The sequence below is a fragment of the Carettochelys insculpta genome, chromosome 11, assembly GCF_033958435.1.
Source record: "Carettochelys insculpta isolate YL-2023 chromosome 11, ASM3395843v1, whole genome shotgun sequence".
NCBI classification, from domain to species: domain Eukaryota; kingdom Metazoa; phylum Chordata; order Testudines; family Carettochelyidae; genus Carettochelys; species Carettochelys insculpta.
Window position 1 is genome coordinate 14,594,883 of NC_134147.1, and position 15,493 is coordinate 14,610,375.

Genomic DNA, 15,493 nt, shown 5'->3' on the forward strand with positions numbered 1-15,493 from the left:
TGTCACTCTACGGCTACAGCTACATGTGCCCCAAACTTCGAAATGGCCACGCAAATGGCCATTTCGAAGTCTACTAATGAAGCGCTGAAATGCATATTCAGCGCTTCATTAGCATGCGGGCGGCAGCGGCGCTTCGAAATTGATGCTCCTTGCCGCCGCGCGGCGCGTCCAGACGGGGCTTCTTTTCGAAAGGACCCCGCCTACTTTGAAGTCCCCTTATTCCCATGAGCTCATGGGAGTGTCAATTTCGAAGCGCTGCTGCCGCCCGCATGCTAATGAAGCGCTGAATATGCATTTCAGCGCTTCATTAGTAAACTTCGAAATGGGCATTTGCGTGGCCATTTTGAAGTTTGGGACACGTGTAGACATGGCCTACCTGGATTGCTTCCTTCCAATATGTACCACCTACTTATGCTAAACAACCTTTTCCACCTTGGGTTTTGCTGTGATGCGAAGAGTTCCTTTCCCAGAGCTGCAGTGTAGCTCTGTGTGGGTCATCAGCACAGGTTAGTCAAATACAAGATGCTGCCTTACCCACCTTTTTCTCTGATGTCCTCAAAACAATATGGCTACGAGTACAGTGCATATGTGAAGTGGGCTTTGTAATGATTGGTGCTGGGCACATAATGGGCGAGGAGGGAGGAATCTGTGAATGCTCCCCTGACTCTTTAAATGAATTTTCATTGGCCTCTTTGTGCTTGCTGTCCTGGAACACTCAGATGATCTGATTTTTCACTCCCATAAAAGGCCCAGATCTTCAACTTCTATAAATCAGCACAGTTTGATGGACTTTACATCATCTGACTTTCTGGCCTAGGTGTTTTCAAACAGTGAGTTTCAAAAGCCACATCAGGATTATTCACAAAATCTGAACTTTAGACCGCTGAGTATTTACGTATTTACATTGGTGTTAACAGCTAACTAGTAAGCCGCAAACTAATTGAGAGGCCACTGCAGATGGGAGGCACTCCAGCTCAGTTGGAGCAGCCCCAGTTTATGCCAGCCCAGGAGAAGCTGCTGGGGAGCCCTCTCCAACTTGGCTGTGGACAGGGGATTCTCAGGCCAGGCTGGAGTGCCCCCACCTGTTGTGCACTGGGAACAGGGACTGCTCCGGCTGGCTGAAGTGCCCCGACCTGCAGCACACCCAAGGCACCAGGAACAGGAGGTGGGGGGGTGCTCCAGCCTGGCTGGAGTGCTCCTGCACATGGTGCTCCCATGCCAGGCCACTGTGGGTGGGGGATGCTCAGGCGGTGCTAGGAAACCCTCATGCTCACAGCAGCACTGCAGACATGGACGCTTCAGCCAGGCTGGAGCAGCCCTGGCCCCTGGCACGTCTCCAGCCCTCTCCCCTACACCTGTTTAATGGTTAATAGATTAAACCTAGTGCTAGCCTGGTTAACTCATTAAATGAGATTTTACATCTGTAATAGGGAGTGATCGCATGGTCCTCCAGTCATGGATTCAACACAGTATTTTATATCTTTTCCTTATCAATCAATAATCAATATTTGAAAAAGTATAGCCAACCAAGATTGGACAGCATCCACTGGACTCTCACTGAGAACTGTTCCCAATCAATCCATGGCATTAATATTTTTAAAAACAGAGATTCTCGAATGCTATTGAGTATCGTATGAATCAGCCTAAATCCCAGGATAAATTATTCCCTGGGACTCCTTACATCAATCTACTCATGATGGAGATCAGCTTGTTTCAACAGCGTCAATGTTGAGATGATTATCTCTAGGTAGTCTAAGTAAAATTTGGAATGTTAATTGTGTCCTTTGCAGCGAACATAATGCCGTGCTAAATTGTAATATGAAACTAAGATGGTAGGTCCGACATACTGCATTTAAATTGCACCAATGTGAAAGAAATACTGTATCATTTCAGGAATGAAGCTAATAGAATTCTGTTTTCCCTTTGGCTGCAACATGTTGATATAGATTTGGATGAGTGCCTGACAGGTGCTCACAATTGTTCCAGAAGTCAATTATGTGTGAACACATTGGGATCATTCTACTGTGTCAACCGCAGAGTGATTTGTGCAGAGGGCTTTATACTCAACAAGCATAGAAAATGTGTTGGTAATATGATAGGTGTAAGCCGTTCACTGAAACATCATTATTTTTCATGCTGAACAGTGCATTTAAACCATTTGCGGTAACAGGCTCTGTGGCTGTCTTTGCACATGACATTTCAATATGACTTAGTCAAAAAAAATGTGCGCCACTAATTCAACTGTTTTTACCATTGTGTTTTCTTGTGCATTTGGCTTTTTCCATAATAATACATTGTCAGGATTATATTATTCTGGGGGTAAACCATAAAAGTCTACACCATTATGAAAAGCAAAAATTCAGATGACAGTGAAACTGGAGTAAAATAGCATAGACTGTCTTGACCTTTCTAGACAGGGTGAATTCTGGTAGTTTACATCTGGGGCTTTGGTACCAGACTTTGCTCAATTGATCTCACAGAAAAGGCACAAATCCAAGAAACAGATCCTCTGTAGGAAGTTCATTCCAAAACAGTGGCATTTTTGACAGTCAGATTAATTCAAGATCTGCCACTACTTTTGTAATTAAAAAGTCGCATACTGCAGCACCTTGTTATGACATCCCTGGTTTATAATCTGTGAGATGATAATAAACTTTACCACTGTTCCATCATTTAGTAAGGTTTTACTTGCTTACAGAAGCCTGCCTTTGCCTCCACTTTAAAGAATGAAATTTTTCACAACTCAGACTAAAGACATCTTAGAGACCTAATTTTCGGAAATGTTGTACACTCACTGTCTGAAAATTAGATCACTTGAAGTGTCTAGAGTTAGGCATCGAAAAACTGAGGCCCTGGATATCACTAATGGCACTTGAAATTCACTGCTACCTGTGACTATAATACCACTTGTAGCAGTCACTAATTTTCTTTTCCCTTCCCATCCTTGACTGCCTGGTGATCTTGTGTATAGACTCATATGCTGAGTCCTCTGTGGCCCCTCACTATCGCATCTTTTCTGTTTTCTTTTCCTCTAGTGCTCTGTGATTTCATTTTATTACTGAGCACCATGTGGTGTGAAACAGGCGGGAGCTGGTAGGAAAGTGGCCCTAGTAATAACCATGTCAAAGTTCAGAACAGGAATGCAAACAAATGTGCTTCCCAGCTGGCTTTTCAAATGTTCAGAATTTCCAAAATCAACAAAAAAAAAAGCCCATATCTGTTTGATGCATTTATCGAAATATAATGGTAATAAAATATCACTGGGAAGATAGCATATTTTAGGTCTAAACCACAGGACTGGGGGGCAGATGTTGTTCTGTATTTTGCTATATTCTTCCTGTATGTCCATGGCCACATTTTTCAGAAGGGCTGTAGCCTTCAGTGGAAACTGCTTGGTACACAGCACTTCTAAAAACCAGGTCTGTTGTCTAAGGACCCTACAAGAAATTCTAGAGACTTATTTTTGTGTTACTCTCGGTTATGTCACTTTGCTTCAGTATCTTCATCCGTGAAGGAAGGGACAACAGTATTTTCCTACCTCACAGCTAAATTAATGACCTGTTTGCCATTGACTTGTGTACCCCTTTGCAAGGGTATCCCAGGTACTATGATCATTTTCACTCTTCAGCCTTCTATGAACTGCAGCTGCCACCCTGGCTCCTCCCACTCCTGTTGCTCCCCCTGCCCTGCCCCCACAGGCCTTCATGGGGTTAAGGTGCTCCCTGAGCTGACAGATACAAAGACAGTGCAGCAGTTATGAAGCATGTCTCATGTGTGTTATTAAAGTGATACACCCATGGATAGAAAAATTCATTTGTGAAGTGCAAAAACCTCCCATTTTCCCTGTATAAATAATGAAGTCATGTGTTTCTTTGCTACAGTTCAGATGATTACAGGTACCATTCATTATTAGAGAGACAGAGGAGTTTTGAGACTACTATAACTTTGACTAGGTACTCATTACATATCTGCTTCTTGTACTTGCACACACCTTTACTGTATGTTTGATGTGCATGGAGAACATTTGCCATATTTAACATTTTTCTAACATTTGTAGTCAAAAGGAAAAACCACTAATATATTCCGGTTTCTTATTTGTTGAGTTGCCATTTTAGCCTCTTGCTACAGCCATGTTTAGCTTTGAATCCCTTCAAGCTACCTTTTTTTTTTGCTTTTTTTGTTTTTGCTTTTGTTTTTTGTTTGCTTGTTTTGCTTTTTTGTGCTCATCTTGAACTATTTAGGCAAAACAAACCAGGCATTTAATACTATATCTACAAATTGTTTTAATGTCAATATGTATGTGTCTCACAGAAAGGAGGAGGGCCTGTGTGCACATTACAGTAAAACTGCTGATACATTTTCACTGAAATTTCCTTGAGTCAAGTTGTAGAAGAATAAAATTCCAGGCTGATTTAAGAGTAGATTTCCAAAATTCCTGAAAGTCAGTCAGTCACACTAAAGTCTCAACAGCTGTTTTAGCAGCATGTAGACACCGCCTCTGGTAACAGAGAGGAAGCTGTGCTAGTCTATACACTATCAAAACAAAAAGCAGTCAAGTAACACTTTAAACACTAGCGAAATAGTTTATTAGGTGAGCTTTCGTGGGACAGACCCACTTCTTCAGACCATAGCCAGACCAGAACGGACTCAATATTTAAGGCACAGAGAACCAAAAACAGTAAGCATTATCTTTTTCTGATTTGTCCTCCTTGCTTACTGTTTTTGGTTCTCTGTGCCTTAAATATTGAGTCCGTTCTGGTCTGGCTATGGTCTGAAGAAGTGGGTCTGTCCCACGAAAGCTCAGCTAATAAACTATTTCGCTAGTCTTTAAAGTGCTACTTGACTGCTTTTTGTTTTGCTCCTCTGGTAAGTCTTTGAATGCATATTATCATTTCTTTACTCTTGAAAGCTCCATGTTTAACAAAGATAAGAACCTGGTTGTGAGGTGTATTTTTAATTGGGTTGATTCTGTTGGTACTTTAAAGTCATTCCTCTCTCACTCGCTCGCTTTTGCACACATGCTTTCTGTGTGATTCACTCCTATTTATGCGGGCAGAGCACAGGATGCCATTTTTCTTTGCTGTTTCCCATTCCAAACTTTTCTTCCCCTGAGTACACAGCGAGTGGTCACTTTATTTCTGCACCATGCAGACGGCACACAACCAGAATAACCAAGAGGAGGGATGGGTGGTTTTAAAAGAACAACCATTCGAAATAAAACAGATGTATTACATAAAACAAATTTGAGATGAAGTGATTTAAAGACCGAGAAGAATTTTTGAGCATTTCTTAGAAGCCTGCACTGACCATTTGTAAGAATGTGTAAAAATTGTAATTTACTGTAGAACTAGGTAAAAAAAACCCTCAACCCATTAAACTAAATAAACAAACCCAGAAAATCAGCTAATAGGTTTTTTGCCAATATCCCTTTTCTGGTAAGGCAGCCTCTGAGATTTTCCGGTTGTAAACAGTAGTTTTCAGGGGGGAAAGCGACTGTTGTCCTGTGACCCCGTGTTACAGGTTGAACCTCCGTGCTCTGGCACTCTCAGAACCTGAACCTTGCCAAACTAGAGAATTTGCTGGGCAAAGGGATATCAGTATTGTCCAGTAGCATTACTAACACTTCCACTGCTTACTGGGCTCTTAGACGACATTAGGGCTATGACTACACTGGGGAGTTTTGTCTACAAAACCGGTGTTTGGTCAAAAAAACTTGCAGAGCGTCCACATTACAAATGCGTTCAGTGGACAGCAAATCAACAGAAAGTGGCACTTCTGTCGACAGTGTTCCTGCCATCCCCCATGAGGCAGAACTTTTCTCTCAACAGATTCTGTCGACAGACAGTCAGTGTGGATTCTCCGGGGGTGGGGGAGGGGGAGCCCTTCTGTCCACAGATAAGTCCTCCATAGTGCCAGCTGGTTGGCCTGGGGGGATTCCCTGTCTACAGTAATCACAGCTCTATGCTCCCTGCCTCCAGCCTTACATGAAGCTCCAAGGAGCCCCGGAAACCCTGTGGCAGGAAGCTGAGAGCGGAGAAGCAGCCCAGCATCTTTCTGCTCTTCACCACACTGACACTTTGCCACTTGTGTCAGCTGCTCTTGGCTGAGACGACAGAGAACCAGCCATAACTCAACCTCTCAGTCCCTTCCAGGGACCAGCCAGAGGGGTCCCAGAAGCACCCCCCCCCCAGGCACAAAATGCCAGGCCCCGTCCTGGGCCAAACCCAAGATACAGAATCTCCTGCCCCTGTGGAATGAGGAGGACACCCACCTGCCCCTATTAAGCAGATGCCTCGTCTCCCCTTGACTGTTGCTGTGGACACAGCTGAGGAGGCCGCTTCACAGCCAGAGGCCGAGGAGGAGCACCCTGGGACCCAACCCCCACTGGAGCTGGAAGCAGATGTGGGGTCTGAGGCCAGTGGCAGCAACTTGGTGATTGCCATGGACTCAGGCCCCTCTAGCCAAGTCACCTCCAGGCTGTCCCCAGACCTGTTCAAGGAACCTCCTCGGTAAGTAACACTTGTCACGCACCCCAGGGCGTGAGGCATGAGCACAGACGAGGCATGTGGTGAGACTTGCTATGCTGGCTTGGATGGGACCTCATGCAGTGGGCCTAGCATGTGGAACCATGTGAAAGGCAGTGTGCCCCAGGCCCCTTAGGAGGGCCAAGGCTGGAGGTAGGCTAGCCACATGGGCCCTGGCCTGACCCCAGACACACCAGCATGCCCACAGGTGGGAATCAGCACCCCCTCCCACAGACAGTGCCATGTGCCACACATGGGGGAGGCACGGGGAGGGACAGGGTGTGCCTAGATCACATGCCACCCAAGCGGGGACCCCTCTGTGGCCAGACAACCCCTTGGTCGCAAGCCTGTCAAGTGGGGGGAAACAGGTTGGGCCCACACCGGTCAGCCCACTCCTGAAGGCGCCGCACAGTCCCCAGGTGGCAGGGCCTGCTGTAATAGGCACACATGCCTGTGCTCCCAGGACATCCCAATCTCATGGCCTGTGGGGTGTCGGTTGTTACTCTCAGTGGGGGGCAGGGCCTCAGGGACTGTGTTGTGTGAATGACTCACCATCTCTCCTCCTTGTCTTCCTTACAGGTGGACCCACTCTGAGCAAGGGCCAAGCCACACCCACCTCACCACCAGAGACTGCCAGCCCTGAAGCAGGACTGGAACAAGCCAGCTCCCTCCCAGTGGAGAAAGGGCAGGCCCGCGGGCAGAGGGGCTATTGCTGGGCATAACAGGGCTTCCAGAGGGCCCACACTACCTCTCTGAGGATGACCTCATTGAGCGGCGGCTGTGGGATGCGCAGGAGTGGTGGGTATGGGATTGGAAATGGTAGTCGCAGGCCTGGGACCAGATGCTGTCCCACTTTGATGCTGCCACTGGCATCTGGCAGCACTTGTCGGCCCAGCCACCTGCAACTGCCATCCCTGCTCCTCCACCCCTGTTGCTCCCCCTGCCTTGTCCTCATAGGCCATCTTGCAGGCCATCCTGGACCTGCTCCAGTGAGCAATGGCCAGGGCTGTCCCCCCTGCTCACCAGGCCCCTCCTGCTCCCCCTGCCAGCCATGACCCCACCACAACCCCACTGCTTCTATACCTCCTTGTGCCCCTGGTCCCAGCCCTGCCCCACTGGGGACCCCAAACCTGCAGCAGTAGAGGATCCCGGGGTGACACAGCTCAAGGTCACACTCCCCATGGAGTCACGGCCTCCCACCTTCTGCCTCGATTGATACCGCCCACACCCTGAGCCAAGGCCCCTACTGTATATAGTTAATCTTTACAGAATTAACTCATTCTGTAAATAGTTTTTATGACAAGGTTTATTTGACACACATTTATCTTTGTTTAAGTAAAGACTTATTTCTCCACCATCCCGCATCCCTTGTTATTGGGGAGGAGTTGGAGAGGGATGAGGGGGGTGAAGGGAGGACATGGGGTAGGGCTGTGGGCCCAGGGACCCCACCAGGGATGACCTGGGGAGGGTCACTGGGGTCCTTGGAAGAAGGTCTCCCTTACGGCCTTCCAGATCCACAGTCCATCGTGATCGGCTTGGCAGACTGGAACTGTGCCTGGCTGCTCATAGCTGTAGCTAGCATCCTGCCCCAACCCCAGGAGGAAGGTCTCTTCCTTCCCCTCCACAATGTTATGGAGGGCACAAAAAACCACCACCACTTGGGGGATGTTGTCCAGGCAGATGAGGAGGCACCTAAACCATACCTTGAGGCAGCCAAAGGTGCACTCAGCCTGCAGCTGTGCCTGGGTCCAGCTGCCCCATGTAGGGCTTCATAAGCCAGGATATGAAGGGGTGCCGCGTGCCCCACAATGCACAGTGGCATATGCACATCCCCAACCACCAGTTCTTGTCAGGGAATGAAAGTGCCTGCCTCCATCCTCTGGCGCAGTCTGTAGTTGGGGAATACCCACACGTCATGTGTGCAGCCCAACCACCTGATGTACATGTTTATGTACTGTCCCCAGTGGTTGACCAGGCCCTGCAGCATGATAGAGGAGTATCTTTTTCTCTTGGTATACGTGGTCATGCTGTGGTCTGGGGCATAGATGGGTATGTGGGTCTTGCAGATCACCCTGAACCACGACTGCACCCATGTCTATGAAATGGATGATCCTCTACAGCAGGATGGTGTTGATGGCCATCACAACCTGCAAGGGGAGGAGACCACATATACACATCAGGGACTGAGGGAGGAAGTCCCCTACCTCGTCCTATATTCTCCCCCAGAGCTCCTCTTGAGGCTCCCCTGAGAGGCCACCCCTGGCAGCAGGACTATGCAAGGGAGGGACAGCACAGTCTCCTGGGGAGGGGGCCTTCCCCCCAGTTCCACCCGCATATCACCAATCCCACTTCCTGAGGTTCCCGCTTTGGGTGGGACAACTCCCACCTTCATGCAGGGCCTGCAACCTGAGAGTGCTGTATCTGCATGAGGCGGCCCTGATGGTGGACTTACCCATGGTGAACTGGTTCCCCAGAGAGTGGTAGCTGTTGTGGGTGGCAAGCTTCCATAGGATGATGGCGACCCACGTCTCCACAGAGATGATGGGCCATAGCCAGGTGTGCTGTCTCCGGAGGGCAGGGGAAAGCGAGGCACAGAGCTCCAGAAAGGTGTTCTGCCACATACAGAAGTTCTGAAGCCACTGCTGGTCATCCCACTGCCCCATGACCAGCTGGTCCCACCAGTCAGAACTGGTGCAATGCCTCCAGACCTGCCTGGTCATCTGGGGGTGGTGAGCACAAGTGGGCCTGTGTGGCAGCCAGGTTGTGCTCTTCAATGGTGATGTCTGGGTCATCCTCCCTGGGGAGCAGGAGGAGACCGGCCATGAGGATGTTCAGGGAGGCTGAAGCATCTTGTTTTGGGTCCAGCACAAGCCCTGGGGCCTGCTCTGGCAACATGGCTAACTGGAAAGTGCAAAGTTTCTCTAAGTGAGAGTGTGAGCCCTGGAGTAGCTATTCTGTCCCTCTGTGAAGAAGGCAAGCCTCAGTATCCCACTCAGATCTCCCACACTGCAACTTGAGACCATTGCTTCTTGTTCTGTCATCCACCACCAATGAGAATGGCATGTCATGCTCTTTGGAACCCCGTTTCAGACAGCTGAAGGCTGCTATCAAATCCCCTCTCCTTCTTCTGTTCTGAAGACTAAATAAACACTTTTCCCTTGGCCTTTTGCGCATAAATCATGCCCACCAGCCCTCTAATCATTTTCATTGCCCTGTGCTGGACTGTCTTCAAGTTGTTCACATTTTTTTCTGAAATGGGGTCCCCAAACAGGATGCAGTACTCCAGATATGACTTCACCAATACCAAATACAGGGGAATAATCACTTCCCTCGATTTACTGGCAGTGCTCCTACTAATGCAGCCTAATATGCTTTTAGTCTTCTTGGCAACAAGGGCACACTGTTGGGTCATATCCAGCTTCTGCTCTAATGTAATCCCCAGGTCCTTTTCTGCTGAACTGCTGCCTAGCCAATCAGTCCCCAGCTTGCAGCTGTACATGGGAGTGTTCCATCTTAAGTGCGGGACTCTCTGCTTGCTCTTGTTGAACCTCATAAGATTTCTTTTGGCCCAATCCTCCAATTTTTCTAGGTCACTCTGGACCCCATCCCTTCCCTCCGGCTTATCTACCTGTCCTCCAGCTCGCTGAGGGTGCAAACAAACCAACCAATCAATAATGAAAATACTGAATAAGACCAACTCCTGGGGTAGTGCCAGCTAGACACTGATCTGTTGATCACTACTTGCTGAGTCTGATGATCTCGCCAGCTTTATATCCACTTCATAGTCCCTTTATCCCATACTCCTTTAACTTGCTAACAAGAATACTATGAGAGACCATATCAAAAGCTTTGCTAAAGTCAAGATATATCATATCCACCACTTTTCCCTCATCCAGAGTCAGTTCTCTGAAAAATGTCCACTTACTGCAATTGCTTCAAATGTTGGGAATCTTTGTTGGGAAAGGGGTAGACAAGAAGACAGAGTATCTTGAGAATCTACAGATATGGTCTCCCCTTCTAAAAAAAGATATATTGGAAATGGAAAAGGTTCAGAAAAGAGCAACAAAAATTATTAGGGTTATGGAACACCTTCTGTATGAGTACAAATGACAGAGCTTGTGACTTCTCAGCTTGGAAAAGAGATTGTGGAGGAGAAAATATGATAGATGTCTATAAAATTATGACTGCTTTAGATGCAGTAGATAAGGAAGTGCTGTTTACTCCTTCCCTTAACACAAGAGCTAGGGGTCACTCTGTGAAATTAATAGGAAGCAGGTTTAAAACAAAAAAGGAAGCATTTCTTCATATTGCACACAGCCAACCTGTGAAAGTGTTTGCTAGAGGATGTTGCAGAGACCAAGACAATAACAGGGGTTTTAAAAAAATAGATAAATTCATGCAGGTCCATAGGTATAGGTCCCTCAAGGGCTATTAGCCAAGATGGGCAGGTATGGTGTCCCTACTTCTGTTTGCCAGAGCTGGGAATGGATCACCTGTTCTGTTAATTCTCTCCAGGGTACTGTTCACTGACGAAGGAGAGGATACTGGACTAGCTGGACCTTGGGTCTTGACCCAGTATGGCTGTTCTTACAAGAAATAAGAGCATACAGGAAATAACCCTGCAATCTTCCTTGACCTAATCCTCTTTGAGTTCAGGACATTCTTTGGACTTGCAGGATTGTCAGAAGGGTGTCCAGATGATTATATATAACTGTAGATGCATTGTTAGGGACTGATCTCCTCACTTTGGAAAGTCAGCCATAAACCCTCAAAGAATAACAAATAAAAACATGGGAAATACACAGAAACTCAAATGAAATTATGATCCCGCAGAGATTTCCACATATTACTAACTATTTGTACAGAAACAGTTCAACTGGGATTGCTCACAGGTAAAGTTCTAAAGAACGATGTGCAAGATCGGTGTGTTTTATTTTTGTTCGTGGCCCTCTCTTGCCATGATCAGAAAAATCAGTTTTACAAATCTTTTTAGCTTTTAAAATATCTGCTCTGGTTTTGGAGCTGTGCCAGGTGATGGTGTGACCCATGCTGCACACACTCGGGAAGTACCTGAACTTTTGAGACTTCGTTAACTCAGTACTAGCTCTGTTGCATGCTGTGATCTTACCTTTGGGTGAAGAAAGTTGGTGATGACTGTACCTGATGTCTTCCTATTTCTCTTTCATGCAGCTTTTAACTGACACCATCATTTTATCTTGAACTGTGTGAAAGTGTAAAATCTCCAGGACTTTTGCAGGAAGATTTTCTTCCTTTGTCTTTCTGTTCCTTTTTGTTACTTAGAATTCTTTTTTTCCTGAAATTTCCAATTTTCACTTTTTAACATACACACACATCAAAATGTATGTTTTTCAGTCTAAATTTATTGCCATAGAGAAGTAAAAAAAATTATCTGTTCAGAGGTTACATTTTTCTTTTCAAAATAGGTCCTTTTTCACTTGAAATGATTTAACGTTTAAGTGAAAAAATGAAATTTTCTTCTTTGTACTTCCCCCATATGAAAATAGTTCACTTGAAATTCAATTGTAAAAAGCTATAGTTCAGCCTTCTCCACCCTACCCCACCCTCCTCATATTTTCATAAGATTGTTATTTTAAAGAAGTGTTCAGCCACAATAAGGGATAGTCCCTATTGAATGTAACACCCTTAGCAATGTGAATAACCTCAAAGCACATCCCTGCTGTAACTCATGCATTCAGCTCAAGTGTTCTTGGCATAAAGCAGTAGGACTGATAACTTAAGCTTCAAAAAACCATTAGTGAGCAGGATCTCTGAATCTATTTCTCATTCTGTTAGATAGGGTTTCCAGGCCATTAAAAGTGAAGTTCATTATCAAACCTCTACATTTTGGTATCTAATCAGTTTGGTTCGTATCATTCACTGGGCATTCGAAAGGGAAATTCAAAAATCTACCTATAAAACTCTTGAGCTGTTCTATGGCAACAAGAAGCTTTAACATAAAATGCCCTCAGTCAAAATATTGAAGCACAGTGCTACGTAAAGGGTTTTTTTGTTTGTTGGTTGGTTTTGCAGGAAAGATTTAAAATGAGCCTTTGACTCTTTCCTAAAGAGAGCAGCGAAGAAGCAGATTTACTCATGTATGTGAACTCTGAATTATCTAACTGCTTCTTCTTGCAGACATTAATGAGTGTGTAACAGAAGCACACACCTGTAAGCGAGGAGAACACTGTGTTAACACAATTGGATCATTTACATGTCTCCAGGAACTCAGTTGTCAGCCAGGCTATGAATTAAAGGATGGTGAATGTGTTGGTAAGTCAAGCATTTGTCAGTCTTCCATTATGTTTGCTGCTAAACTTTTCTCATGTAAAACTAATGCTCTGTGAGTGGATCCCTGAGTGAGATTACCAGAATATAGATGGTAGAGGATTTTTGGTATCTGTTGATCTGTGGTAAGCTACTAACATGTAATTTGCTAATAACAAGCAGTCCTGTAGCACCTTAAAGATTAACAGATTTATTAGGTCATGATATTCCATGGGTATGACCCACTTCTTCAGATGTTTGGAGCACACACTGGCTGTTTCTACACATGCCACTTTCAGAGAAAGTGGCATGCTAATAAACAGCCCGACATATGCTAATGAGACATGTATGTAAATTCCTGACACCTCATTAGCATAAGGTCACATGATTTGGAGTCTGGAAGATGGTCTTCTGGGCTGCAAAACGGCACGTAGAAGCGTGGCCCTCCAGGGGGTCTTCCAGAACCCCCGGGGGCCATGCTTCTACTTGCCATTTTGGAGTCTGGAAGACCGTCTTCTGGACTCCAAATCATGTGACCTTATGCTAATGAGGCACCAGAAATTTACATACACACTTATTAGCATATTTCAGGCTGTTTATTAGCATGCCACAGTCGGAGAAAGTGGCATGTGTAGAAACAGCCGCTTAGAATACAGTGCTTATGTAGCCAGAGCAGGAGGAAGAACGAAGGAAGGAGAAAGGAAAAAAAAGGGGGGAGCGGGATTACCTGTCACTCATAGGACCAGCAGACAAAGCAAATTAAATAAGATGTGTCCCATTCCTGAGAACATCAAAGGCAGGGTTGAGATGTCTCTTAAGGCCTAATTTAAATGTGTCAAATTTGTAAATGAATTCACATTCAGATGTCTCGCTCTGTACTCTCATTGCAAAATTCATTTTTAGAAGCATGGCTTCTTTTAATTCAGTATTGAATGTCCAGGGAGGTTAAAGTGTTCCTCTACAGGTTTATGTGTATTCCAGTTCCTGATGTCAGACTTATGCCCAGTTTGTCCACTGTACATGACAGAGGGGCATTGCTGGCACATGAGGGCATAAATCACATTAGTGGATGTGCAGGTTTATGAGCCCCTAATGGCCTGGCTAATGTGGTTAGATCCAGTGATGGTGTCTGTAGTATAGATATGTGGACAGAGCTGGCAACAGGGTTTGTTGCAGGAATAAGTTCCTGGCTTAATGTTTCTGTGGTGTGTGCCTGCCAGTGAGTATTTTCTTGAGGTTGAGTGGCTGTCTGTAAGAAAGAACAGGCCAGTCACTCAAGGCCTGATGCACAAGAGGGGTGAAGGTGGGGGCTATAGGTGATGGCAAACGGTGTTCTGTTATCTTCCTTGTTGGGCCTATCATGAAGTTGGTGTCTTTTGGGTACTCGTCTGGTTGATAAAGATTGGATGTTTTTGTCTCTGATGGTGGGATTGTAGCAGATGTGGTTGTATCTTAGGGCTTGGCTGTAGACAATGGATCACGTGATATATCTTGGATTGAAGCTGGAGGCATGTAGGGAAGAAGAGCAGTCAGTGGGTTTCTAGTATAGAGTGGTATTAATGTGAGAGGGGAATATTTCTGGCTGTATGGGTGGGGCAGGACAAGTTTCATTACAGCCCCAAAAACATAGATGGCCATGCAGATCCCCCAAGGTGCAGAGAGGTGGCTCTGTGCCTCTGCACTAATTGCTAGCCCCTTTGGCTCTTCATTGGTGCCAGATTACTAGGGACTTCTCAGGTGACAGCTGCCCTGGCTGATGTCTCCGAGGAAGAGCAGTCGTCAGCTTTCCGGGGCCCCAGGGGAAGCTCAATATCATAGGTGAGGAGTTGATAAAAGGGGAAAGGGATTTAAAACCTCATGGTTCAAGGCCTACGCCAGCCTCTAACTAATACAGACCAGGATGAGACTTCCATGAGGGAAGCTTATCTCAATTCTGCTTACTGTGGGGCTCCAGCACCTTCCCCTGATATATCTAGTGCTGCTCATGGAAGTGGCCCTTAAATTAATGTGTGACCCCCAAGGACAAAAATACCAGCCTCACTGTAAGAATGAATGCCTAGCTCTTGCTACAACAACTTTGCTTTGGGAGTTTTATTCTATGAGATACTGAATCTCCGTTGGTTTTTTGATATGTCATTGGCTTTCCATGGTAGGAAGTCTTACAACATAGCAGCTTCTGGAATACCGACAACTTTAACTTAGAGAAACACAAGGTGGTATGGTAATGTTTTTATTGGACCAACCCCTGTTGATGGAAGGCACAATATTTCTAGCTACACAGAGACCTTCTCCAGGTCTGGGGAAGGACTTAAAGAAGGGCTCTGTGTAGTTTGAAAACTTGTACATGGCACCAATAGAAGTAGGTCCAATAAAAGATATTTCCTCACCCATGTTTTAGCTCTCAGATCCTGGTATAAACACAGCTACAGCACTGCAAAGAACTTTACAGTATGTCTCTTGCTGATACTTTCAGTATGTGTGTGTGAGGGTGAGGGGGGATGCCTCCAAAGATTTTGCAAGATTTCTCCGACCTAACACATGAATTTTATGTTTCTTCCCCTCTTTTGACCTGCTTTCCTTGCAATTGTCTAGCAAACAAGTTTACCAGCAGGAGTGTTCACAGAAAAAAAACAAAAAAAACAGAAAAAACCCAAAGTATAAGCTGATACAAGAAAGTGCTCACT

General features: G+C 45.8%; 1 protein-coding gene across 1 annotated transcript in view; it reads left to right on the top strand.

The window, feature by feature from the left end:
- Positions 1–15,493, top strand: part of FBLN2 (fibulin 2) — a 172,779-nt gene that overhangs the window by 135,492 nt on the left and 21,794 nt on the right. Inside the window, 1 exon segment of the mRNA XM_075005311.1 lies at positions 12,681–12,815. Within this exon segment, the coding sequence (XP_074861412.1) occupies positions 12,681–12,815 (135 nt within the window).